The following is a 26,071-nucleotide window of genomic DNA, read 5'->3' on the forward strand; positions in this document are numbered from 1 at the left end:
GTATTCATTATTGACAAAACTTCACTCATTTAAATTTCAATACTCCCATCCATCCATCTTCTTCCGGCCCTGGATAAGTGCAAGAAGATGGATGGATGGGAGTATTGAAATTTAAATAATTGAAGTTTTGTCAATAATGAATACTGGAAGGTTTATCCAGAAGGAAAACCACGACTTGCATTTTTGAAAAAGGGTCCAAAGCTGGGCCCAACTCAATCCAACAGTAACATAAGATCTAAAAGCCTAAAAAGAACAAAGTGTTGCACTTTGCAGAGAATTTAAAGACATAAAAATGCTTAATTAAATATCATAAAGAATAGAATAGAATAGAATAGAATAGAATAGAATAGAATAATCCTTTAATTGTCCCACAAGGGGAAATTTGGTTGTAACAGCAGCCAGAAAGACACATATACAAACAACAGTACACAGGACACAGAACAGAAACATACACAATTTTTTTGCTCTGCAGTTCAGCAACATTTACATGCATGGGGTGGGAGACTCTGTCCATCAGAGATGTTATTTTGGTCAGAGTCCTTCTGTCTCCCACCACCTGCACTGGGTCCAGGGTGCATCCCAGAACAGAGCTGGCCTTCCTGATGAGTTTATCCATCCTCTTCCTCTCAGCTGCCGATAAACTGCTGCTCCAACATACCACACTGTAAAAAATGACAGATGCCACCACAGAGTCATAGAAGGTCTTTAAAAGCACTCCCTGTACTCCAAATGACCTCAGCCGCCTCAGCAGGTAGTGTCTGCTCTGACCCTTCCTGTAAAGAGCATCAGTGTTGCGGCTCCAGTCCAGTTTATTATTCAGGTGAACACCCAGGTACCTATAAGAGTCCACTATCTCAATGTCCACTCCCTGGATGTTCACCGGTGTCAGTGTGGTGGGTCTGCGTCTCCGGAAATCCACCAACTCCTTGGTTTTCCCGGCGTTGGTCAGCAGGTGGTTCTGCTGACACCAGTCTACAAAGTCCAGAGTCCACTGTCTGTACTCTGAGTCGTCCTCACCTGTGATGAGGCCGACTATGGCAGAGTCGTCAGAGAACTTCTGTAGGTGGCAGCGTGGGGAGTTGATGGAGAAGTCTGCAGTGTAGAGGGTGAAGAGGAACGGTGCCAGCACAGTTCCCTGTGGGGCCCCCGTACTGCAGACCAGCATATCAGAACATAAAGAACATCATAAAGAAAGCATAAGGTCATAAATTGCTGTTAATGTGTTTTTGTTTCTACTTGATGAAACATCATGTGCGTCTTCTTCTGTATTAATGCATGCTACAATTATTGAATTATGTGGCTACTTACTAGATAATAAAAAAGACAGAAATGATGAAAGAGTGGGTTGAAGTAAAGCCATCAGTGTTAAAGCTGCTCGGAACCTTTAAATGTGTGGTCACAGGAAATGGAAGCAATACTGCTAGAGCATCATACACTGAAGAAAAGGTCAAGGTCTAATTTAAAGGCAGATAATAGCCTTGCATGCCTCAGGTAGCACAGACCAGGGCAGTGTGATCCTGACCTGTAAATTGTGATGTTGAATAATATGTCTTTTTTTTCCTGCCTTTGTTCTACATACAACAGCAGTTAAACCAAAGGCCCAACTGACTACTAACAGCAGAGACATTCCAGTTGGAGGCAAAGTGACTCTGAACTGCTCTGTGAACCTGTCATCTGAATGGAAATACTACTGGTACAGAGGTAATAAATCCTCTGAACCCCTGACTACACAAGATGCTGCTCCTTCAGATGGACAAATCAGTGTCTCACAGGAAGGACTCTACAGGTGCAGAGCAGGAAGAGGAAACCCAGTTTACTACACAGACTACAGTGATCCTGTCAACATTGATAAAAACAGTGAGTTTGACTGAAAGTTAATGAGTATGCAACCTTCAAAAGATTGTTGTGAGCCTTTCAATTTGACAATATTCAATATGATATTTGTATAATATTTAAAGTTTGAATAGCTCTTGTTTACCACTGGGTCATTGTTACAAATTGACTTTAGCTGCGTAGAAATACCATAGTTTTTGAAAACATCAACATTATTTAAAGGTTAAAAGGTTCAGTAGTACAGAGCCATCTTTAAAGTATAAATATGCAATAATATATATTTTTTCCTGTAAGGCTGATTTTTAGTGCATGTAATTTTGCTAATTGTTGACAGAAGTTACATCATCACATCTACATATCGTGGTTTAAGTAAGATGTTTTTGGTCAGTGGAGACCTAACAACACAAAAGCACAGCTCCATCCTGTATTGTATTAACAGTCCAGGATACTGATGGTTGTGTAATAGTGCGAGAGATATTCTTAGTACACTTTTGTCCCCTTAGTACTAAGTGAGCATTGTCTAAATACCACAGAATACTACTGCAGAAAACAATACTAAGTATTGTTTTTGACCATGTCCATCATCTTTATGACCACAGTGTACCCGTCTTCTAATTATTGCTTCCAGCAGGTCAATGTGCCGTGTCACAAAGCTAAAGTCATTACAAACTGGTTTTCGAACATGACAATGAGTTCTCTGTGCACTCACAGTCACCAGATCTCAATCCAGTGGGGAACCTTTTGGATATGGTGGAACAGGAGATTTACATCATGCATGTGAAGATAACAAATTTGCAGAATCTGATTGGGGGGGGATCACACACACGGAAGTAAAAGAGAGGAAATGATGATTCCTGCCATGCAGTGACATAATTATATTTACATTTCCATAGGTGTCAATATACAGGAAAAGAATGTTGTGTTCTAGCATATGTTTATAACCTTCAGGTTTATACAAAAATACTGTTATTGGGAATACGTGTTGTTCTTGTGCCATTAAAGAGCCCTAAATCATTTTGGAGAATCTTTATACATAAATCTAATTAGAACCTAACATTTATTACAGCAGAGCCTGGGCCTGAAAACTCTTCATTTCTCACTCCTTTGATTGTTGGACTTGTTTGTGGAATTTTACTGATTATTCTTCTTCTGCTGTTGTGTCGCTTCAAACAGTCAAAGGGTGAGGCCATTTCCATCTTGTTTTTGCCTTATTATGTGATCTAAGTATTCATGCATCTAGTCTGAAGTAGATGTACTGTCATTGCACCAGAGCAGTTTGAAATTATTTTCTTTTTCGTTTTTTACAGAGTCATGCTCTAAGAGGTTGGTTCAACCCTTCCCATCCCTTTTTCAACCTTCTGGAATTGTTACATTTACAAATTTATGTTATATTTTTATTCCTCCAGGCCTCAGAGCAAAAATCAGCACTCTGCTACAAACCACATGACCAAGCAGGATGAAACTCAACACACTTCTCCTGTCCAAGGTCAGCCTTCACCCTGTATTGTTTTCTTTATAAACTGTAAACTCTGAGCTTAATACATTAAGTCCTGATTAGATGAATTAGAAGATGATCAAATTGCTATATATGACTATTTATTTTGTATTATTTATTTAACCATTGGCTTGATTTTACTCTGTATGTGATGCTTTTTTCTACAAATCAATCAAAGACATCAATGACGCAGAAAAAGGCGCAGTATGTACGGTGGAAAATAAAAATGAGTAGGACCTTTAATAATATATTAATTAATGGAAAACTGTTTCACTATTTCAGTGGAATCAGAGGATGTCACATATTCTTTGATTGAGCTTAAAAACACCACTCCAAGGAGTAAGTACTTTATGTTGGAAACATATAGGGGTTTAGATGTTTTTAAAGCGAGTAATATTTAAAGAAAATAAAGAAAATTGTGTTTTCTTTTTTCTTTTTGTTTGTTTGTTTTTTGACATTTGTCTTATCCTTCTGTCAGAGAAGACCAAGAAACCAGAGGAGAGTTGTGTTTACTCTGATGTTAAAATACGCCCTTCCACAGGTACAGTACAGTCAGTGACAACAATCCTGCTTTTTTTTTTAATGTTTCTTTATTTAATATCACATAGAGAATAATCAGCAATCTGTATTTTATTCCTTGGTGTAGCAGTAAGACATTCCTGGAGAAACCCATCTGGGAACAGTTAGGAGAAATTTAGGACTGTTTTTGACAGCGGGTCAGTCAGAGGCAATCATTTTTTTCTCCACTTACTTCTACAGTAGAAGCGTTGTCATGTCATCTGCTGATTATTGCGTTTTAACAAAAATGAAGAAAAAAGTGCAAACTGAAGCATAAATCTTTGTGACAAGGCTAATGTTTGATGTTATGAGACCTGTATCAGTAAAGTCCAAGAAAGCCCTAAAGATTAGTTAAATGATGCAAAAAACAGTTAGTTGAAGATGTACATGTGAAGCTGTAATTGTTTTAACAGTACTGATGTCATAAGCTAAGACAGTGGAGTGTAGACTCTGGTTGATGTGGTGGTGAAGTGAAGGTTGGATGGATGTGATTAGGAGCAGGACTACTTATGAATTCAGTGGTAGCCTTTCTTTTAGATGTTAGCCTGTTATACGCAGAGTTCTTGAATATTAAATCGATAGCCAAGACAAGGAAAGGTAAGTAAAGCAATATATCAGATAATTTTTTTCTCGCACTTTCTCTTCTACACTTTATAAATGCTGAATAAAATTTATAAACACATACTCATCCAGTTTAAATTACAATCTTACTGGGAAAATGTTTTTGATTAATTGTTTCTTTTTTCTTTTTCTTTTTTTAGGAAAATCAGATCCTGCCACAGCTCATGAAACGGTTTATTCTGGAGTCAAACCGGGAAAAGAACTTGGTGATTGTACGGCAGTAAAATAGCACATTGACATTTTTCACTGTAATTATGTACTTTTAGACATATCAGAATGTATTGTAAAAAAAAAAAATATATCTGCAAGTTACCATTAATTACTGAGGAATTTTTTGGCTTTTTCTCCAGCTCAATAAAAAGTTCTGTATAAACAAAATCAAGAGGAACGATGACAAAAGAGCAACTAAACCCTAACCAATTTAATCCAGAATATCCCCCAAACCTAAAAATATCCCAAATTAAGTGGCAGTGGTAAACTTTTAAAATTATCAGTCCCTTTTTTTTTCTTTTTTGGTTTGTAATATAGTGTGCACATTGGGGAGAGGGCCTCTGGATTGGTGGACTGGGGTGGTGGTTCCCCTCTTCAATAATAGGGACCGAAGCATTTCAGTGGACCATACTCCTCAGTTTCCACTATAAGTCTATGCCAGGGTACTGGAGAGACAAACCTCGCGTCCTCAAGTGACAATGTGGTTTTGGTCTTGTTTTCAGAACAACACATCTGCTAATGTAAATGAATATGTAAATGCATAGGCATATGTATCAAGTTGTAAAGAAGTAGGCAGGATTTGAAGTAATGACTATTAGTTAGTCATGCTCTATATTGGAGCAGATGAAGGACTACATAGACCTCTTTCAATTTCTGGGGATGATATTTACTGATTACTATTTTCCTTATGTTTTGCTCTTGCATTTTATTATTTGTTTTTCATATTTTTTAAGACATTCAAAATAAAGACATAACTAAAGCCTTATATCTATAATGTTTTTTTTCTTGATATGATCTATTTCCATCGGTTCAGCCCATGCCTTTCAAATGTCCTGTCTCCTCTTCAGATATAGACATGAATACTAGACACCATGAAGATATTTAGTACCACAAGAAAGCTGAACAAAAAAGTAAGGACATTTTTTTTTGGTGGAGTATTTTTTCTTGTTGTAACAATGCTTTTTCGCAATAAACCTTATACGTGTTACAGCCAGGCGACAAGAACAGACACAGAACAGAGGCGATAGGTACGAGCCCCCCAAGGGACATTGAACAAAAAAAAATGAAAATAAACTTTTGCGAGATCTCGCAAAATAGGCCACATCCTTTGGAAGCCGCATTTGAAGGCTGATTACGTCACAGCCAGGCAACGAAGGCTGTCCCAATTCGAAGGCTGCTCCAAATGCGACCTTTGTGGCCCAACCTATCCCAGAATTCATAGCGCGGCCCAGCCAATTCCAGTTTCCAACAATGGCGGCAGCTACTTAGTTTTAATATTACTCTTTATGGGTCACAAAATAAACTTTTAAGATATTTTCAGGCGAGAGTATAGCTGTGGAAACTTCAAATATCTGCTCAGTTTATCAAGACATCACATATTTGCATAAGTGCTCCAACATTTTTGGAGATGTCTGTTACCCACCAGTTCAAAGCTGACCAGGAGGTCGAGGCCCACAAGAGCCGGCAAGAATACCACACTCCCGGCACATCATACCTCGACCTCCCGGTCAGCTTCGAGCTGGCGGCCTCTGAAGGATGCGGACTATTTTGCGAGATCTCGCAAAAGTTCATCTTCATTTTTTTTCTCTAATGTCCCCTGCAGGGCTCCGTAGGTAGGTTTGAACATGAAAACAGAACTTTATTTACAGAAGCCACTTTAGTTTACAAAATGGTTACTGTGGACTAAATAATTCAAAGCAAGAATGATGCATCTGAACATGCGCTATAAACTATGAAATAGAAACATAGGCTATAAACTACAAAGTAGAAACGTGAGCTATAACCTGTGATTCAGGCGGGGAAGATCAGTGGCACTGGAACACAGTGAGAAGGGTGTCAGTGATGGCGGTGATAGGTCAGGTAAGAGGACTAATTAAACAGAGTGTCTTACAGGTTTTGCAGGTGGAGGCTGACTTGAGGGGAAGGCAGTTGAAGTATACAGAACCCGAGAGTCCAGAGGAAGTGTTTTCCATGAATCTCTGAGGCAGGTAAATAGATACCCAAAAGAGCTTGGGCTGCGACTGTGATTACAGAGTAGACCGGCATCAGGAAGTGGTGAGTATTGCTGGGAGTGAAATGATGAACTGGATGATTCCTGAAAATCACAGAGAGGAAAACACCAGGTAAGCATATGCCAAAAACTATGCCGCACAGGAACAACTTGGTGGCCTCACACTAATGCAGGTTAGCGGAAGATCTGGTAAAGACTCATTTCTCAATTAGTCTCTCTTATATGTAGGCAGCCCAAATTGCCAACAGGTGCAGATCATGGATGGAATGAAGTAGCTCCGCCCACAGGTGGAAACTCCAGCTCTATGGAAAAAAACAGCCACTCACCCGGACCATGACAATGACATAACAATGCCGAAAAGCCTATTTATTTCCCCTTAAATGTTGACACATTAGTATGGAAAATTAATATGTGGGTTGAGTAGCAGAGTTGAGTATGTGGGTTGTGCCCATGAAAAACTTCCCAAATCTCTGCCATGCCAAATGACTTATTCTGCTATTGACTCTCATTTTAAGCTTCTGGTAACCCAGGTGCAAATAATCAAGTGGCTGAAAATTCCTTCACATCGATGTGAAAGATTCATTGCCAATATCAAATACTTCTATGGGTTTTCTGTTTTTACTGTATTTAGTTCCCAGCGGTGTCATGGACAGGCCTTGGGGCCCAGGCTGACCCAGTAAAGTCATTGTGCCCCCTCAGTTGAATTCTAATTAAGTGAATCAACTAAAAGTTAAACAAATTCATACAGTTTGGTAGGGAAAATACCCATATCACTGAAAAGTTACTGTACTGCTCAATTCACTTACCCAGTTAAACATAGTTCAGTGCTTCTGTTACAATGATGGTACAAAGTTGTACTAAGTATAAAGTTTTTAAATGCCAAACCTTGACCTCTGACAGCACTGAAAGCTGCAAAAAACAAAACAAAAAAACTTTAAGGGTCACATTTAAACTCCCCAATGGTTTCCTGTGGTTGTCCTTTAGTTATTTCCTGCTTGTTGACCTAAGTAATTATTGTAGATGCTTCTCTGTGTGCAAGTAAGAAAACTACTGACTAAAATATTGTAAACCCAAATTTAGCCACAGTTCTAAAATCTTAAAAGTAGCTCATTATAGTGAGTTTAAGTTAAAGTTAAAAATAAATACATAAATAACACTTTAAGTAAGAAGGAGTCCACAGTGCAACCTGAGCAGTAACAAATGAAAGATAGCAGAAACTTGCTGAGAGCTATTTGAGGAGTGGAATCAGCGCGAGACAAAGGGGAGGAAGTGAAACTAAATGCGGGGCACAAAAGACCATCTGCTATCAAAGTATCTGTGGATGATCACAGCCATAGAAATAGCAATTTGAAACAACAACATTGCAGAAGTGGAAGCAGAGCAACTGTGAACATAAGTTTTGGCCTTTCTCAGCAATGCAAAGCCAACATCTGCATGGAGGACAGGAAAGCAATCACATTGCTTAAAATGACAGTAATATTATCATCCTTCTGGAAGACACGGTGGGTGCACAGTTTTGCTAAACCAGATAGACTATCATGAGAAAATGTTGTCACTGCTCAGTGATGAAAATACGTATGAGCCCCTGAAACAAGATCCAGGAAGTGGCTACAGGAAGAGGGTGATAGACTGTCTGAAGCAGTTAGAACAAGACAATACTATTGACCGGACCTCATACCCTGTACCCAGGGGAATCTACACCAAGTCTGTATGTTTTACCGGAGATACATAAACAGGGTTTAGCTTTCAGACCTCTATGATTGTATGTGTTGCGGCCAGGTGTCCGGACAGAAAGAACGTGGACCCAAATGAGAAACAGTGTGCAGGGCAAGGATTGCTTTTCACTAGTGTGTATTTACTAGTATGGTGATGAGATGTAAATCTCGGAGCTCTGGTTCAGCCGTGTGAGTGATTAAGAGTCTCTGGGCAAAGGCACTGCAACAAAGGAAAGAATTATTAATGATTTGAGAGGGGAGAGAATTAGGAAACTAAGTAACACGGGTGTGGAGGTTGGCTTACTGGCTGGCGAGTGGACGTGAGAAGGGCATACAACTGCCAACCTGTTTTTCCAGATGTACCAGAAACCAGTAGGCAGGAGGACAGGCAGGTGAGTGTTCCACAGAGTGAGATCAGTGGCCATGAGCCCGTGTTGGTTGACATGGGCTCGTGGAACATAGGGTGTTCTTAATAAAAGCTGCATTCCTGTAGTTGAGTGATATATGAAACACAGGAAATGCAGATCAAAATAGAGATCTCTGTCTCCGAATACTTTTTGTCTGTCACCACTGAGAATCTCAACGATCCACAGAAATTTTGGAAAGTAATCAAGTCTTTTTCTGCCAACAAAATGACTCAAACCTTTCCTAAATTTGTTGTAAAAGATTCAGTCTCAATTAATGATAAAACTGAAATTTTGAATTGCTTTAATGAGCACTTTTTATCAGTGGGTTCCTTGTTTGATTCTGCAGAAACTTTTTTAACAAATTCTTGCCCAGAATTCTCTATGTTTTCTGGAGACCGTTTTAACTTTGTACCTTTTAGTGTTTATGAAGTGCATAAAGCTTTAAAGGCTTTGGATCACAGAAAACCTCCTGGTCCAGACTTGATGGAACCTTATTTTCTGAAGTTGGCAGCGGATTATATTGCAGAACCACTTTCAATTCTATTTAATTTTTCAATTAAAACCAAAGAAATTCCATCGGTTTGGAAATCAGCTTTTGTCTTGCCTTTGTTGAAAGGAGGTGATCCATCAGTGTTGACTAATTATAGGCCAATATCAAATTTGTGTGTTTTATCCAAAATCATGGAATCTCTAGTTTGTGACCAGTTGAAGGAGTTTTTGTACTCTAATGATATTGTTTCTAAATTTCAGTCAGGCTTCAGGAAAAAACACAGTACTAACACTGCCACTATGAAAGTGATAAATGATATTATTATGGCACTTGATAAGAAATTGTACTGTGCGTCACTCTTTATTGACCTCTCAAAAGCTTTTGACACTGTTGATCATGCTGTCCTAAAAAACAGACTGCTCAGCCTTGGATTGTCAGAACATGCAATAGCGTGGTTCTCAAATTATCTGAATAATAGAACCCAGTGCATTAAACTTGAAGGTCTTTGTTCTGAATTTGTTGCTGTCCACAAGGGGGTGCCACAGGGCTCAGTTTTGGGTCCCCTTCTGTTTCTTTTATATATCAATGACTTGGGTCAAAATGTCTCAGACACAAATTTGCATTTTTATGCTGACGATACAGTTATTTACTGTTATGGTTCATCTCTTACTCAGGCCATTGAAACCTTACAGAAAGCCTTTGTTGCTTTCCAGCATTCACTTATCCAGCTAAAATTAGTTCTCAATGCTGATAAGACTAAGCTAATGTTGTTTTCTAAGGCAAAGAAGGTCCCAGAGCCTATTCCAGTGGTGTCCACCCTTGAAGGAAATGTCATAGAGATAGTTCATGAATATAAATACCTTGGTGTCTGGATAGATGACTCCTTTACCTTTAAACCACATATAGAGAGACTTGTAAAGAAACTGAGGCTGAAACTTCGTTTCTTTTTCCGTAATAAACAGTGTTTTTCTTTTGCAGTAAAAAAACGTCTTGTCACTGCAACCTTTTTATCTGTGTTAGATTATGGTGACATTCTGTATATGAACGCTTCTTCTTCATGCCTTCTAATGTTGGACACGGTGTATCATGCTTCCTTGAGGTTTATCACCAATTGTAGATATTTGACCCATCATTGTGACTTGTACTTAAGAGTAAATTGGCCTTCTTTGGCCATTAGAAGACAGGGGCATTGGTACACTTTTATTTACAAAGCTATGCTTGGATTGCTGCCTCCTTATATTTGTACTTTGGTCACAAGGAAAAATAGTGGTTCTTACTCCTTGCGTTCAAATGATCAGCTGCTGCTGTCTGTTCCCCTTGTCCGCACAGAGTTGGGTAAGAAAGCCTTTGTCCACTCTGCGCCTTTTTCGTGGAACCTGTTACAGAAAGACTGGAAACTGACTGAACTGTTGTCTTTAAATGTTTTTAAAACTAAACTCAAAGCCCTACAGACTGCCTCAATAATGTGTAATTGTTTTGTGTAATTTTTAATCTTGTTTGTTTGTATGTATTTGTTTGGAAATTTGCTGCCTCTTGGCCAGGACTCCCTTGAAAAAGAGGTTTTTAATCTCAATGGGACATTCCTGGTTAAATAAAGGTTAAATAAAAATAAAAATAAAAGATAATTAACAAAGCCAAAAACTTAAATAGGCAGACCAATAAAAGCTCAATAAACTAAACTCAAAATAACAACTAACAAAACCTCAAACAAAAGGGCTGCCATATAGCCAACTAACACAAAACAATTAAACAAACTCCAAACACGCCCCAGGCAAGGAACCATGTGGTTTAGTCAGCACTTTGCCACACCTTTGGCCAACCAGGAAGGAGAAACCAAACCCCCAAGTAACTCAAACAAAGAAAGATGTATTAATATAACAAAACAGAAATTTGATCATATATGTGTGCACTCCATGTAAACAATGTAAGGTGTGATGGAAAAAGTAAACTAATTAAATAAAGAATATATTGGACAATAAGTAAACAATATTTAAAGTAGCGACTGCAAAGTAAACTAAAGTGAAGAAAACGAGTGGTGAGATGTGGAGCTTACCATGTGTGGCTTGCCATCACAGAGTGTATTAAACACATCTAGTCTACCTTGATTCTGTTTGTTTTTTGTTTTTTTTAATGACTGACTGGTTGTTTAAGGAGCTTGGAAAGAAAAGACTAAACAGCCACTTCGTAAATTAATGGCAGAACAGAAGAGCCACCTCCATGGGACAAGACTCGGCTGACCATCTGCATCTAAAGTTCAAACGTCACTCTGTCGAGGATGCCAGTGTTCACATTTTGGACAGAGAGGACAGATGGTTTGAAAGAGGAGTGAAAGAAGCCATTTACGTCCACTGTGAGCGACCATCTTTGAACAGAGGCGGTGGTTTACGACACCAACTGTCTGCCATCTATAATCCAGTTTTGAGATCCCTTCCCTGACGCCTTAACACCCACTCACATCCTGGGCCATCTGACCTCAGGAAATCACATGATAGGGTGGGGCCAGGTTTCACAATGAGCTCACCAGAAACCTTGGCTGATTGTGACCTACACCCACTTTCACACCTTGGCTCGTGTGATTAGTTAGAGGATCATCAGGGGGTCCTTTTGTTCCTCTTGGGGGGAAACTCCCACGGGGTTTAAATCTGGGACTCTCCACCATTTGACCCTTAGAACTGAAGAAGCTTCTCGGGTGAGAGGTGAAAGTCTTCAAGCAACTTAAAGAAGTCCAGACGCTTTTCTTTCCAAGCTCCTTAAGCTACGATGACCCGGATGACTGAGAACATTCACAGACAGACAAACTGGTCAGAATTGCTTTGCATCACTTATTTGGAAATATTACTGTGGCGGGGGGTGATCACTGGTGCCGCAGCAGGGAAGGCAGATGCATCTGTGCTGCATCGCAATCACGCTTAGCCAGCTTAAAATCTGTGTAGGGTTCTGTGTTTGGGGTTGTTATTGATGTGTGAAGCTGGCAGTGGCACAGCTGCAGCCGAGTGGGTACAGCAACTGTGACAGTGATGATAAAAGATGCGTCAAAGCATGAACGTACACCCAAGTCTGCTGTGGCTTTCACTTGAAATTCATAAGAAACACACACAACAAAAAGTAACACTGTGTAAAGTTCATGTGCATGCAGTCTGCATGTGTTTTACACAGATAAACCACACTTAGTTTCAGTTTCCTAGTATTTTCACTCGTCTGTCACATTCACATGACATGACACTGTGCAGCATTTACAGCAATTCACGTATTTGAGTCCCTTCATTATTGTCACTTTAAGTTTAGATTCTAGTTAAGTCTGAATCTAAAATCTAGTTCTAAATTGATCAGTAGTTATTAATCTTTATATTGATGTGTAACTATATTGTAATGATAAGCCTGATAAACTGCAGTGACAACAGATTGTTATGATTTTCACAGTACTGCAATGACTGAACTTTGACCTGGCTAGTTCTGCCTGCCTACCAGAAGCTGATGGCTGTGGACTTGTTACTATTCTCTCTGATCAGAAGTCAACAGCGTGCATTTCTGTGAAACGTTTCAACAGTACAACTTCAGCAGATGTGAACAGAAACTGAATGTGGGCAGAAGGATAACTCAAAAGTGATTTTTTTGAAGTACAATCAGGAACATGATTGCAAGGTAGGATGCTCCAGTGTTTATTTTGAATGCCTGTTGTTGAGGCATGGTTTGGTTAAACTAATCCTATTTATTCGTGAGATGTTCCAAAATCATATTGCAAATCAGCCACTGATTTGTTTTTAAATCATCTACTTTAAATGGTTTTGTAATGTTTTCTTTCAGTGAGTTTTGCTGTTATCAGACAACATTAAAAGTTAGACACCCCCACCGCCACACACACACACACACACACACACACCAAACAGCTGCTGTGGATTCTGCATCTGCACTGTAGCTCTGATGCTTCTTGAATATCCCGTTAATAATTTCCGCTGATTTATATTTGATTGTCAATATTACACATACTACCCACATAGCAAAATTGGTATGGCCCGGTTTTGGCTCACACAATGTGCTTACACATGGCCCACATACCGCAAAGAATGATGGCCCTTTGGCCCAGATCTGGTTTGCTGAGAAGCTTGAAGAAGCTTCTCAGATGAGAGGGGAAAAGTCTTCAAGCAACTTAAAGAAGTCCAGACGCTTTCCTTTCCAAATTCCTTAGACTACGAGTAAACCCTCACCAGGTTTTGGATAAAGTGTAACCTCACAAACCTGTCATACCTGCATTTGAAATGTTGGCTACCATAGCAGTATAGTACTGCAACATGGCTTTTGGGTCTTCTAACTAAAATAGGAAAATAGGAACATGAATAGTGCCATCATTACCAGACCTGGCCCACATCTGGTTGACAAACACTCTGCCATGACACCAGTCAGTCAGAAGTGCCAGCTTGATGCCGGATCCGGACCAGACCTGTTTTCTATGAGCCTGGTCCACATAAACCAAACCACAATCGGTCCAGATGTGGCATGCCATCACATAGACAGTGGCATCATTGCCAGGCCTGGCCCATATCTAGATGACATACCACTCACCATGCCAGAAGTCAGGCAGCAGTGCCGGCTTGACACCAGATCTGGGCCAAACCTGTCTGCTATGTGGGTAGTATATCTACTTCATGTTATTGTGCCTGGCTTACCTGCTTTTGCCCTCTGTTTCTCCTTTACAGAACAAAAAAAAGAAGCAAAAAAATTGAACACTTGCTAGATCTAAAGATAGGTCAGCTGCAACTTGTGAATGTCACAGCAGAAAGGTGTGAAAAGGTTTTGAGTATTAGACACGCTGGCAAGTGTGTGGATGTCACGCTTTGTGTCACCAAAGTGTGAAATAAGCATGCATGCAGAAGCTGCAGTAAGCTGCAGCACCAGCAGAGGATGGTACTTTTTCATGCTGACTCAAAATAAAGTCATGGAAAAACATTTAAAGAAAAATTACTTACTAACTAGCCTGGTATGTACTTCATACCTTCCTTGGTCACTAGTGACTTGTTGGCTTTAATCTATATATCTCTTCTGCATGTGTGTCCATTTGATGCTTAGGAGACTCAAGGCGTGACATCCGCAAATAGACCAACGTGTCTATTACATACTTAGGTGTGATATCGGGTGTCACTTTGATGTAGAAAAAAGTGCTTGTATGAATGGGTGTGCGACGACAGAGGTGGCAAGACAACAGATATTTGTAATTAAGCAGAAGTGCAGATACTAGTGATGAAAAATAATCCAGTAAAAGTTTAAGTACTGATTCAATGTCTTTAAAAAAGTGCAGTCTCTGAAATGTACTCTAGTAAGAAAATAGGAAGTGGGTCTTTGGAGAATATTACTACCAGCTATTTTTGTGTGAAGCTAACTGAACCTTGTGCTACATCAACGTAATAATAGAACAATACCAGTAGATGTGAATACAAACTAGATGTTTGGTCTAATTTTTAATTCTAATTCACTCAGCTCAAATCGTTTAGAGAGAGATTGAGCAGAAAACAAACAAAAAACAAGGAAAACAAATTAAAAATTCAGTTGCCTCTAAACAGGAAAATGAGTAGGGAAGATGTTAAAGTCAGATTCAGCAGGTGGGAGAAACCTAAAATTAGTTTTAGTGGCTCAGGGTGGGCAAAAGAATCACAGTTTACAAAAATCTGTATCATTTCTATCAAGCGCAGCAGTAGATTGTCGTAATCTACTTAATCTTAAACTGTGATCAGCTGACCTGCTGATTTTTGTGGATTTACATAACTGAATTCAACAAGATGTCAGCAGATGTTTTATGAGTTGTCCTGGTTGATTTCCATCCTCTTCACTGACAGTACACTGTTTATGCTGTCTTTATATTATACAATAGACAGTCAGTATAACGGTGGAATTCAATCAAAGGATCCCAGCATCATCAGCTAAAATTCGTATGACTCCCTGCTACACTTGATGTAACCTAACTCTGACCATGAAAAAACATAATGTCACATGCACAGACCTAATATCTGATTTAAACGTTTACGTTAGGTTGTTTATTTCTTGCCGGTAGTGATTATGTTTTACCTCCCTCAGTGTCTAGCCGTGTCTTGTGTTTTGTGAATCTTGTCTCTGTTTCATTCCTCCAGTCCGTAGTGTTAAGGTTCAGTCTGTGTGTTCTTTTTGTTCAGTGTCAAGTCCATGCCTCTGTGTGTGTTTACCATTTTATTTTGATAGATGACAACCTGACACGTAAAATGTTACCTCCTTTAATTTTGCTGTGACGCCGAGACAAATCCTGCTAGTGGAGCTGATCACAGCCACAGAAACAGCAATTTGAAAAAACAATATTGCAGACGTGGAAGCAGAGCAACTACGGATGAAAGTTTCAGCCTGTCTCAGCAATGCAAAGCCCCCAGAATCCAACATCTGCATGGAGGAGAGGAAGGCACTCACATCACTTAGTGATGACAACAGCATTATCATCCTTCTAGCAGACAAGGGTGGGTGCACAGTTTTGCTAAACCAGAAAGACTATAATGAGAAAATTTTGTCACTGCTCAGGATGAAAATATGTATGAGCCCCTGAAACGAGACCCAGGAAGTGGCTACAGGAAGAGGGTGATAGACTGTCTGAAGTAGCTAGAACAAGACAATTCTATTGACCGGACCTCATACCACAGGCTGTACCCAGGGGAGTCTACACCAAGTCTGTATGGTTTAACAAAGATACATAAACAGGGTGCACCTTTAAGATTGATTGTCTTTATGATCAACTCTGTCACCTATAACAAGTTTCTGGCTTCGATCCTCAACCCGCTGGTGGGCAGCTCTGAACACTACATCCAGAACACCCTGGATTTTGTTGAGAAGGTGAGAGATGTCATTATGGAGGCAGATGAAACCATGGTCTCGTACGACGTTACATCTCTCCTCACCTGCATCCCAGTCACGGAAGCGTTGGAGGTAGTTCGTAAGAGATTACAGGATGACCCCAACCTCAGCAACAGAACCACTCTCAGCATCGACCAAGTGTGTTTGCTTTTGGAACTGTGTCTTCATTACACCTACTTCACATACAAGGGTCAGTTCTACAGGCAGAAGCATGGGTGTGCCATGGGCTCCCCAGTTTCACCCATCGTGGCCAATTTGTAAGTGGAAAAGAGGGCGTTGCTATCCTACCCTGGAACACCACCAAGCCATTGGTTCAGATATGTGGATGACACTTGGGTGAAAATCAAATCTCAGGACGTACTACATTTCGCGGATCACATTAACTCGGTGTACCGACACATCAAATTCACCAGGGAGGATATGAAAAGTGGCAGGTTAGCCTTCTTAGACTGTGAGATTTCCATCAGTAATGGGGGACATCTCAAAGCTGACGTGTACTGTAAACCTACGCATACGGATCAGTATTTAAGGTTTGACTCTCACCATCCACTGGAGCACAAACTGGGTGTCATCAGGACGCTACAACACAGAGTGAACACCATCCCCACTGACACAGCGGCTAGGGAGGCAGAAGAACAGCACATCAAGAAGGCCCTGAGTAAATGTGGTTATCCCAGCTGGACTTTTGTCAAAGCTGGGAAGGCACCTAAAGAAAGCTCCAGCCGATCCAGGAGAGAAGGACAACCGCTGCCAGGCGAAAACCTGTAGTGATCCCATATGTGTCAGGAGTATCGGAACAGTTGAGACGCATTTTTTCTAAACACCGGGTCTCTGTGGCTTTTAAATGCCAAAACACGCTGCGCCAAAAATTGGTCCACCCCAAGGATCGGGTCCCCCGACACAAACAGAGTAACATAGTGTACGCTGTTAAGTGCCAGGAGGATTGCCAGGATTTATACATCGGGGGAACCAAACAACCTCTGGCGAGGCGGATGGCACAACACAGAAGAGCAACCTCATCAGGCCAGGACTCTGCAGTTTATTTACACCTACAGGCCAGTGGACACTCTTTCAATGATGAGGATGTACACATCCTGGACAGGGAGGAACGCTGGTTTGAGCGTGGAGTCAAGGAGGCCATTTACGTGAAAAGGGAAAGACCATCTCTGAATCGAGGAGGGGGCCTAAGGGTACATCTGTCACCATCTTACAATGCTGTGATTGCAGCCATTCCCCAACTCTCTGTGAATGGTACTCATGGCCATTGATAAGTAGTCTTTGATCAGTGGTTGTTGATCAGTGGTCATGCGAATTTGCATATTAATGATCAAGGAACTGACCTCCCAGCCCATTGTTCCTTCAGTGGGCTGGTTTCAGTCATTATGCAAATGTACTGTTTATAAGATTGGGGAAACCTGCAGTCAGCTGAGACTGAAGAAGTCACTTAGATGAGTGACGAAGCGTTTCTCCCACTGAAAACGTTACGTCCAGATGAACAGAATCAACCTTTTGGGGAGTTACGCCCTTTATGTTCGCTCATCTTCTGTAGGGCCGGCTAGATGCTAAAGTACCGCAACCACAACTTGTGGACACCTGCAGTCGTTTGTTTAAAAACCCTGCAAAAAATAAAAATAAAAAACACTGGCCCACTGTAACCCCTAACTATGACTTTCTTCTTCTGGTGAATGAGTAATTCAGACATGTTGTATGGCAAATGGACTGATTCTTGAATAGCTCTTTTCTACAAGACTTGAGCACTCAAAGCTCTTAACGGACAGAATTTAATGGGCAGACTTCCAAACAATTTAAATTCTTTAGATTCATTTCATAATAATCCACGTTTAAATTCCATTTACTCCAACATTACTCCAACTGTGGGTCACAGAGCCAGGACCCTGGACACATTGCTCACTTTGCATTGGGGACTTGTTTGCAGGAGTTAGTAGCAACTCAAATCTTATTTACATTAAGTGTGACTTCTGTTTCTTTAAAGTAGAACACTTTGAGATTATCCTTGGATCAGAGTGCTGCAGGACCTAATGTGATGATGGGGCACACTTTGCTGGGATTATTCTGTAAGTACACTGATTTTCTATTTTTGAGTTTCACTATTTATGGAAAATATTTTTCTGCTGTTTCTCTGAGACTTTGGTGGCATCTAATTGGTGATTTATTTATTTCTTTTTAAATTTCTATACTGTTGCATGAAATACATTTATTGCAGGTAGCATTTTTTAAGTAACTTTGTTAGAGGGTTTTTTGTCTGCAAATTTCATGTCAGTTATTTTTGTAATGTTTCAAGCCTGTTTATTATTTTACAGTAAATGGGTACAAACATACTGACTGGGGCATCTGAAAAGTCCCAGTTTGTGACTTCAGTTAATGATTTTGAGATTCTGATTTGATTTTCTGAGTTTGATAATCTCTTAATATTAATATTTGTTCTAGTGCTCAGAACACTGTTCTCTGGAAATGCAGAAGGTGAGAATATTTTTTTTTCATTTGTGTGTTTTGTTCATTCATGTGTTTAGTGTTTACCTTTTCCAAACTCCTTTGTTCTTATATTTGATATACTCTTTTAATGCATTTTGCATTTTGTATGTAACATTTCATTTAAAATATCTGCACACATCACAGATTTTGATCACATTAGAAGATGTTAAACTCACCACTGAGGCTAACTGTGTGTGTTTATTGTAGTTTGTTGCCTTTATGCAGTTCAGCTTTCTTTTTTTTTATCTCATCTTCTCAGCAGACTGAGAAAGTAATCAAGCAGAAACCACTGCTTAGAAGACAAGAACAACCACAAGTACAGATAGTTATAGTTTTATATTCTTCTTTGTAATTACCCCTCTTCTTCAGTTTTAAAAGCCTCTGACACTTAACTTGAGCAATGTAGATCGACTGACTGAATTGCAAATTGACCTTTCCTGGGCAGCGTCGTCTTTATTTTTAGTGTTTAACATGTCACTACATAACCTCAATAGACATCCACATGTGCTGTAATCTCATGACTCCAGTGTGAGTCATATTTTAATTTGTATTACATATTCAGTGGCGTTCATTTGATTAATTTCTTTATGTATTTTTGTTTGTTTGCATGTTTGTTTTCACTTTGCATTTAAAGAATTCAACTTGAAGGCCACTCTAAGAGCAGACAGAACAACTGTACCAGCAGGGGGCAGTGTGACACTGACCTGTGATCTGAAGGACCCTCCTGACTTAGTTTATCAGTGGTTCAGAGAAACCTCATCTGGAAGCAAGATCACACTAGATGATCAGTTTGCTAGAGTGATCAGTATCTCTAAAGGAGGCATCTACACCTGCAGAGGATGGAAAAAATACACAGCTTTAATCACAACAGAAAGTGATCCCGTCACTATTCATGAAACTGGTATGTTTTTAAATTTCTTTTGGAATAAAATATTTGGATTGTGTGTGAAAGTGAATGATAAATCAAGGAAATGTATAGTGTGGACAGTCTAATGTGTCACATGCAGGATTACTAATTTCAGTTTGGTGTCTGTAGATAAATTAGCCTAATCAGTAAGTTTGATCAATATTTTAAGAAATTTCTTCCTGTGGTAATCTGTAACTACAACAGCAAGTAAACCCAGAGCCACACTGACAGCACAAAGTTCAATCCTACCAGCAGGGGGCAGTGTGACACTGAGCTGCTCTGTGGAGGGCTCTGCTGGCTGGAAGTTTGACTGGTTCAGACGTGATTCAGTCTCTTCTAAAGCTCAGCTCATGAGAGGAAATGAAGCCAACAGAGTTATTAGTGTCTCACAAGGAGGTCTGTACCACTGCAGAGGAGGGAGAGGAGATCCAGTTTTCTACACAGAGGACAGCGCTCCAGCTACAATTAACAAACAATGTGGGTGTTACGTTTTGTTAGGGGAAAATAACCGACAACATTAATTAACATGAATTAATCATCTAATACAATACGCACATACAACATCCTCATACAAATCTATCCAGGAACCCAGAGTGATGTTAAAGTGTTTAAAACCCAGCAGCTTGAGCCTGAACTTCAGCAGGTAACAAAGACAGTGACGGGCAATCAAGCCTGGAGCATTGTAGCCAACATGCCTGTGTATGTTTGAACAGCAGAATCACTGTCTCTTTGAAGTGCTTTTTTTTTTGCTGGTCTTCATCTTTGCTTTCTTTTGTTGACTTTGTGTTCATGTGTTTCAAGACTAAAAGAAAAATTTTAAATTGTGTCCTCATTAGGATTGTAATTTGTGTCAGGTTCTAGTACTGTTAATCAATCAATCAATCAATCTTTATTTATAAAGCACTTTTCATACAGGAATGTAACACAAAGTGCTTTACATGGTTAAAAGCAGGCCACCCCACCCCACCAGAGCACAAAACAAAAAATGACTTCCACACTCCCTGCTCCCAAGGAAGGACCAATGCCGCCAAAAATTTGCAGTTTCACAACAACCAAATTTATTTTATTTATCTTTGAAGGTAGGAACTGTCAGGTTGGGCAAGAACAAAACAACAAACAAAATAGTTAGTTCTGTTTCCTTCTGGAAAGGAAACAGAACTAACTATCATGAAAGCCCAAAAGACAAGCCTTTTACCCGTCTCCCTAACCTACACATGAGAAAAAGGTTTTAAAAGAAAAAGGCTTCCCACTCCTACAGTTACAAGATCAATAAAAAAAACAGTCTATTTACAATATTTACAATATACAAACATAACTAATCTTGTTCTTCAGCACAAACTTCATCACACACGGTACATAACTGAACACAGCCTGGTTGGCAGCAGGAAGAGCTACACTGGTCTAGACGGGTCTCAATTTATACAATTTATTGCCAGCTCCATTCAGTCTTCAACCAATGATCAGCCTCCACCTGGAACTTAAACAAAAAACAGCAGAGAAAATAAACAATGCCACCATTTTTGTATTCATCAATCCCTCCAAATTCAGCTCTAAGTTCCCCATGTTTGTTACCTGTGCATAATTTGGTCACAAAATTTTGCATCGTTAACGGAATTTTGATTGACGCACCACAAATTACTGAATGCATGTACATGTTGAGATATTGTTGAGATATTTGACATGTTTACATAGTCTCACTCTTAAAGTTCATCATAAATATTTGTGAGTCAACATTTTAGTGACATTGAATTCAGAGTTAAGAGACGAAACATTGAGAGAAAATCTTTGTTGAACAGATAAACCCCGTCCTGTCCTCACTGTGTCTCCATCATGGCTGAGTCCTGGAGCCTCAGTAACTCTGAACTGTGAGGTTGAACATCCGTCTGCAGGATGGAGCTTCTACTGGTATAAAGCTGTTCCTGATCTATCAGAGAAATCCTCCAGTTATGAGCTGCTACCTGATGGCAGTGGGACTGCACAGGACTCCTACATCATTCATGGACAGACACACACAGCAGGATATGTGTGCAGAGCTGGAAGAGGAGACCCAGAGTATCACACTGATCACAGTCAACCAGAGTTTGTCTGGTCTGCAGGTCAGTTTGATTCTCTCTAATAAGTAGTGTCATCACTTTCATTCACCATTTTTTCCCAACAATCTTCTTTTCTAATTCTAATTTCATAATCCCAACATCTGTGAGCTTTGTCTCTTCACTGCATGTTGTTTCCAGATGTTCATTCAGCAGCGTCTCTCACAGTGAGTCCTGACAGAGTGCAACACTTCACCTCTGACTCTGTCTCACTGACCTGTGAGGGAAACTTCACTGAGTGGAGAGTGAGGAAGTTCTCTGAGGACGGCCGACTGTACTCTGACTGTAGGAGAATGACTGGATCCACATGTGACATCAACACATCAAAGTCAGATACTGCAGTGTACTGGTGTGAGTCTGGATCAGGAGAGTTCAGCAGTGCAGTCAACATCACTGTACAGAGTATGTTATTATACATATGTATTTGTGTTTTCATACTACCCAGCTGTATATAAACAAATCTGTCTATCAAAACTAGACAAAAAGTGGGGCATGTAGGCAACTTTAAGTATCTCAGCTAACCAGCTCCATCTTTATCTGTAAAAAAATAAACAACATAATTCTGCTACAGGCGGGTTGTACGTGGGATAGAGTTCTTGGACCAGCAAGTTTTTCTTCATAACTTACACTTACACAAAACAAAACCAAACAGCAAAAAATGCATACTCAACAGAAACCCAGCAAAGCAGAGTACATTTAAAATAAGACCGCATGTTCCCCTTTTCCTGTGTGGCTGTGTTTGATCTGTGCTGTTGCATAAACACAAGCAGCTGATGAGTAGATATGCCAGCAGCTCCACATAGCTCTGCTCCATAAAATACTCTGAAGTACTAACAGCATTAGTTTAAGACCTTATTCAGTCAGGTACATAAAGGCTCTGTACTGTTGTGACTTCAATGAATATAGCATTTGATGTGTTTCTTGTATTCATTACTGCTGTAACAAATCAGCTCAACATTACCTTACAACACTTAAAAAAAAAGAAGAAAACTCTCACCCTAAAGACAAGGCCAATTCCCATATTTCAAAATTCCTCCAACTGTCTCCCTAAAACCCAAAGTCTTCCAGATGTTACTGACTGATATATAAAAGTGTTTTAATTTGGAAACAGCCCGTGTTTCATGGATTAAGATTAACATTTCATGTCTAAGGCGCTATATATTTAATAGGTCAGCTGTGCATTTGGTTAAAAGTTCCTTGTAGGCCATGTACAGTAGTTCTTCACCACAGAAGAGTAGATATCAAATCATCATGTTACTTTTAGTGACCTTCAGCTTTTTTTTCTTCAACAGCTGACTAACAGCTTGTAACCAAAACATCACTGATTGTTTCACAGATGATGGTAATGGTCCTATCCTGGTGAGTCCTGTTCATCCTGTGACTGAGGGAGCTTCTGTTAGTCTGAGCTGCAGTTTGAGAACACAAAAAATACTTTCCAATGTGTTTTTCTATCACAATGACAAACTTATTCAAAATGATCCCCGAGGGGAGCTGAAGATCTCTGCAGTGTCAAAGTCTGATGAAGGTTTCTACAAGTGTCAGTACTCAGGAAGAGAGTCAGCACAGAGCTGGATGTCAGTTAAAGGTGATGGATTTCTGTAATGATTATTATGGTCACCATGTTAATCATTACAGTTTATGAATGAGAATGTGTTTGTCGTGTTGTCACCTGACCTCTGTGAGAATTTCTTTTTTAATGTTTTGAAAAATGTCTCACATAAAGTCTCTTACACTTTACTGTTAATGTTTACAATCACAGTAGCTCCATCAGGACCTGACAGCTCTTCATCTCCTCTGTGGTTGGTTGTTGGACTGGTTTGTGGAGTCTCTCTTCTTATTATCCTCCTGCTTTTAATGTTTCACTATGCAAAGGCAAAGGGTGAGACAGTTTTACTTACTTGCTATAAAATCTAAACATATGATGACATCATGGCACAAAAAAAAGTAAAACAATTGCATTAACAGAAACAATAATTTTCCTCTTTTAACAGATGTATGCTTTACTGGGTTGGTACAAATTTCTACATTCCTATTTTCACTATAAACAGCAGTAATTTTCTTACTGTACTAAATTTAGTGTACAATGTTATTATCTGTGGATTTGTTATGTTTTCATTAGGCCGATCCAGTCGGACATCAACAGTCAAGACTCCACCAGAAATCATGGAGTCAATCAGGATGAAACCCATGAATACAAATCTCTTCAGCATGGTCAGTGCTTAAACCAAAACTTTAGTATTAATAATACTTCTGAAGTCTTCATAAACCCTAGTAGTTCTGGTCGACTGTTTTTCAAAGAACATCAATCAAAGGCAAAAATCTAAAACACAAAAAGTTGGACCTTTTTTTTTAAAATTAATTCAAATTGAATTTAAATTAAATCACTTTGGTGTCTTTGCACTTTAAGCAAAGTGTTTATTTGCTGTAATAATTTTTGGGCTTTTTTAAGGTGAATATGAACTCTATGAAACAGTCCATCCCTCAGAAGACACTGCTGACGGTCCAAATGGTACATGATATATTTTGAATAGCACACAGCAGTTAGAAATAGAAATAATTATTCTAATAGCATTTAAATGAAACTCTGACTCTGGCTTATTATTTTTTTCAAGGTGATCATCACATCTATGAAACAATCCATGACGTGAGTGAGACTACAAATGGTACGTGTTGTCTTTTAAATATCACAGAGTGGTTAGAGATACATAAACATTTGAGTTAAAAACAGTAATTCAGGTGATATTTTTTTTAATAATCCTCTAACTAAATATATATATATTTCAGAGGCAGATGAAGCTCACGAAGCCACATACTCTCTTATTGATCTTAAAAACTATCTAAAGGACAGTAAGTATGAAACACCTGCAATAAAAAAATGTGAAAAACAACAAAAGACCCAACAATATAAAAATAAATACATTAAAAAATTTGGTTAAAACAGGTTTTGGCCTGTAGTAGTGAATTTTGATTCATCTGATTATCTTAACATGGAAACATAATAAAAAGTGCACTTTTACACTGATATGAATATGGAAACTGCAGGTCTCACAACAGTTCTGCTAGCATGTAGGGTGCACACTGTGAAGATCGGCACATAACGTTTTTTTGTCTTTTTGTGTTTGGCTTACAGGTCAGTGAATAGAGCTACAGCAGCAAAGCCAAAAGAATCATAATATAAGAATCATAATATAATCGCACTATAATGATCATTACATATGCATGCATGTTCCCTACATGTTTGTATGTTCCCTATAGTCAGCCCATCTTGATGAATCTTTGCCTAAGCATTGTTTAGGGCACTGTGAGTGCATATTTGACAGTTTAATTGAGCACCAAATGAAATCTCCAAAAGTGGATTCTGTTCATCTGGACGTAGTGTTTTGTGGGAGAAACGTTTCGTCACTCATCCAAGTGACTTCTTCAGTCTCACCACCAAATGAAATGTGATAATAGAGAATAGATTATCAGATTAGAGTGATGTGTCTTATTTAATATATTTTACCATCATACTTTATCTGTTCTAAATCACAATACAGCTTTAAATTAAGGTTTTGCTGTGCTACATGAGGGCACTAATACATATTTTTTTTACAGTATAATGTATTATACATTATGTTAAAATAAATAAATGGTGTGACTGATGCTGTACGGAGGTAAATGGAGTTTATTTCCAATCTGTCAGTAGTATTTTTGTTGCATCATGCTCCTGTATATCATATCTGTAAACTATAACTGTGAAACCCAATAACACTGAGGTTTATAAATATGATACATCATCAAGTGTAACAGCCATTTGATCACTAGGGGGCAGTGCAGGAAGCACAAATGTATATCGACTGTGCTCTATTGAACTGCATGCATACCTTTATTCCTGTTTTCAGTGTTACTTACAAGTCATGTTCTCAGTGGAAACAGGCTCATATTGTTGTGAAACAGACTTTGGATTTCATTTAAAGTGACCCTTTAAACCCTGTTTGATCTCAGTGAATTTCAGTGAATTTCACTATGTATTCAAACTAAAATTAATTATACATAGTACATATATACATATGTACTATAGTGAAATTCACTGAACTTTAAGCAGCATTTTATGTTGAGATTAACAAAGATTGTTTGACTTTGAACTTTTCCCATGAGCTTCAGAAACTGGCCCACTGTGGGGTAACTGAAAGCTTAAAGAAAGAAAATCTCTGTGAATACAGCTGTCAGAGCTACTTTTAAGGACACACATGTTAGCTCAAAGAGGAGGCAGGTCTTCATATTGCTTCTCATCCACTTTTTCTTCCAAAAATCTGCTTAGCTTATCCTCAAGTTACCCATATCCTGTACAGACTGTATATATTGGCTTGGACCAAGGTTATTATCATTAAGTAAAAC

General features: G+C 39.1%; 2 protein-coding genes and 2 long non-coding RNA genes across 7 annotated transcripts in view; all 4 read left to right on the forward strand.

The window, feature by feature from the left end:
• LOC109194483 (titin) overlaps positions 1–26,071 on the forward strand; it is a 722,900-nt gene that overhangs the window by 488,787 nt on the left and 208,042 nt on the right. The gene's annotated exons all lie outside the window — the stretch shown is intronic.
• On the forward strand, positions 1,741–5,483 carry LOC102078015 (uncharacterized). Of its 4 annotated transcripts, none has more exons than XM_025905704.1 (5): positions 1,741–1,857; positions 3,240–3,319; positions 3,611–3,667; positions 3,807–3,869; positions 4,648–5,483. In XM_025905704.1, the coding sequence occupies exons 2-5, from the start codon at positions 3,277–3,279 to the stop codon at positions 4,734–4,736; spliced, it is 252 nt and encodes an 83-aa protein (XP_025761489.1). In that variant the 5' UTR covers positions 1,741–1,857; positions 3,240–3,276; the 3' UTR covers positions 4,737–5,483. The 4 variants fall into 4 exon arrangements, with proteins under 4 accessions (XP_025761489.1, XP_025761487.1, XP_025761488.1 ...); XM_025905702.1 differs by lacking the exon at positions 1,741–1,857 and adding an exon at positions 2,900–3,013 and having other exon boundaries at positions 3,141–3,319; XM_025905703.1 differs by lacking the exon at positions 1,741–1,857 and adding an exon at positions 2,900–3,013.
• On the forward strand, positions 21,674–23,184 carry LOC106097274 (uncharacterized). The gene is made up of 3 exons (XR_002063953.2): positions 21,674–21,700; positions 21,836–22,096; positions 23,031–23,184. It is a non-coding gene; the product is annotated as an uncharacterized LOC106097274 (long non-coding RNA).
• Positions 23,292–25,449, forward strand: LOC102077843 (uncharacterized). The gene is made up of 7 exons (XR_268219.3): positions 23,292–23,573; positions 23,686–23,701; positions 23,814–23,905; positions 24,144–24,203; positions 24,307–24,357; positions 24,479–24,541; positions 24,825–25,449. It is a non-coding gene; the product is annotated as an uncharacterized LOC102077843 (long non-coding RNA).

The sequence above is a fragment of the Oreochromis niloticus genome, linkage group LG3, assembly GCF_001858045.2.
Source record: "Oreochromis niloticus isolate F11D_XX linkage group LG3, O_niloticus_UMD_NMBU, whole genome shotgun sequence".
Classification (NCBI taxonomy): Eukaryota; Metazoa; Chordata; class Actinopteri; order Cichliformes; family Cichlidae; genus Oreochromis; species Oreochromis niloticus.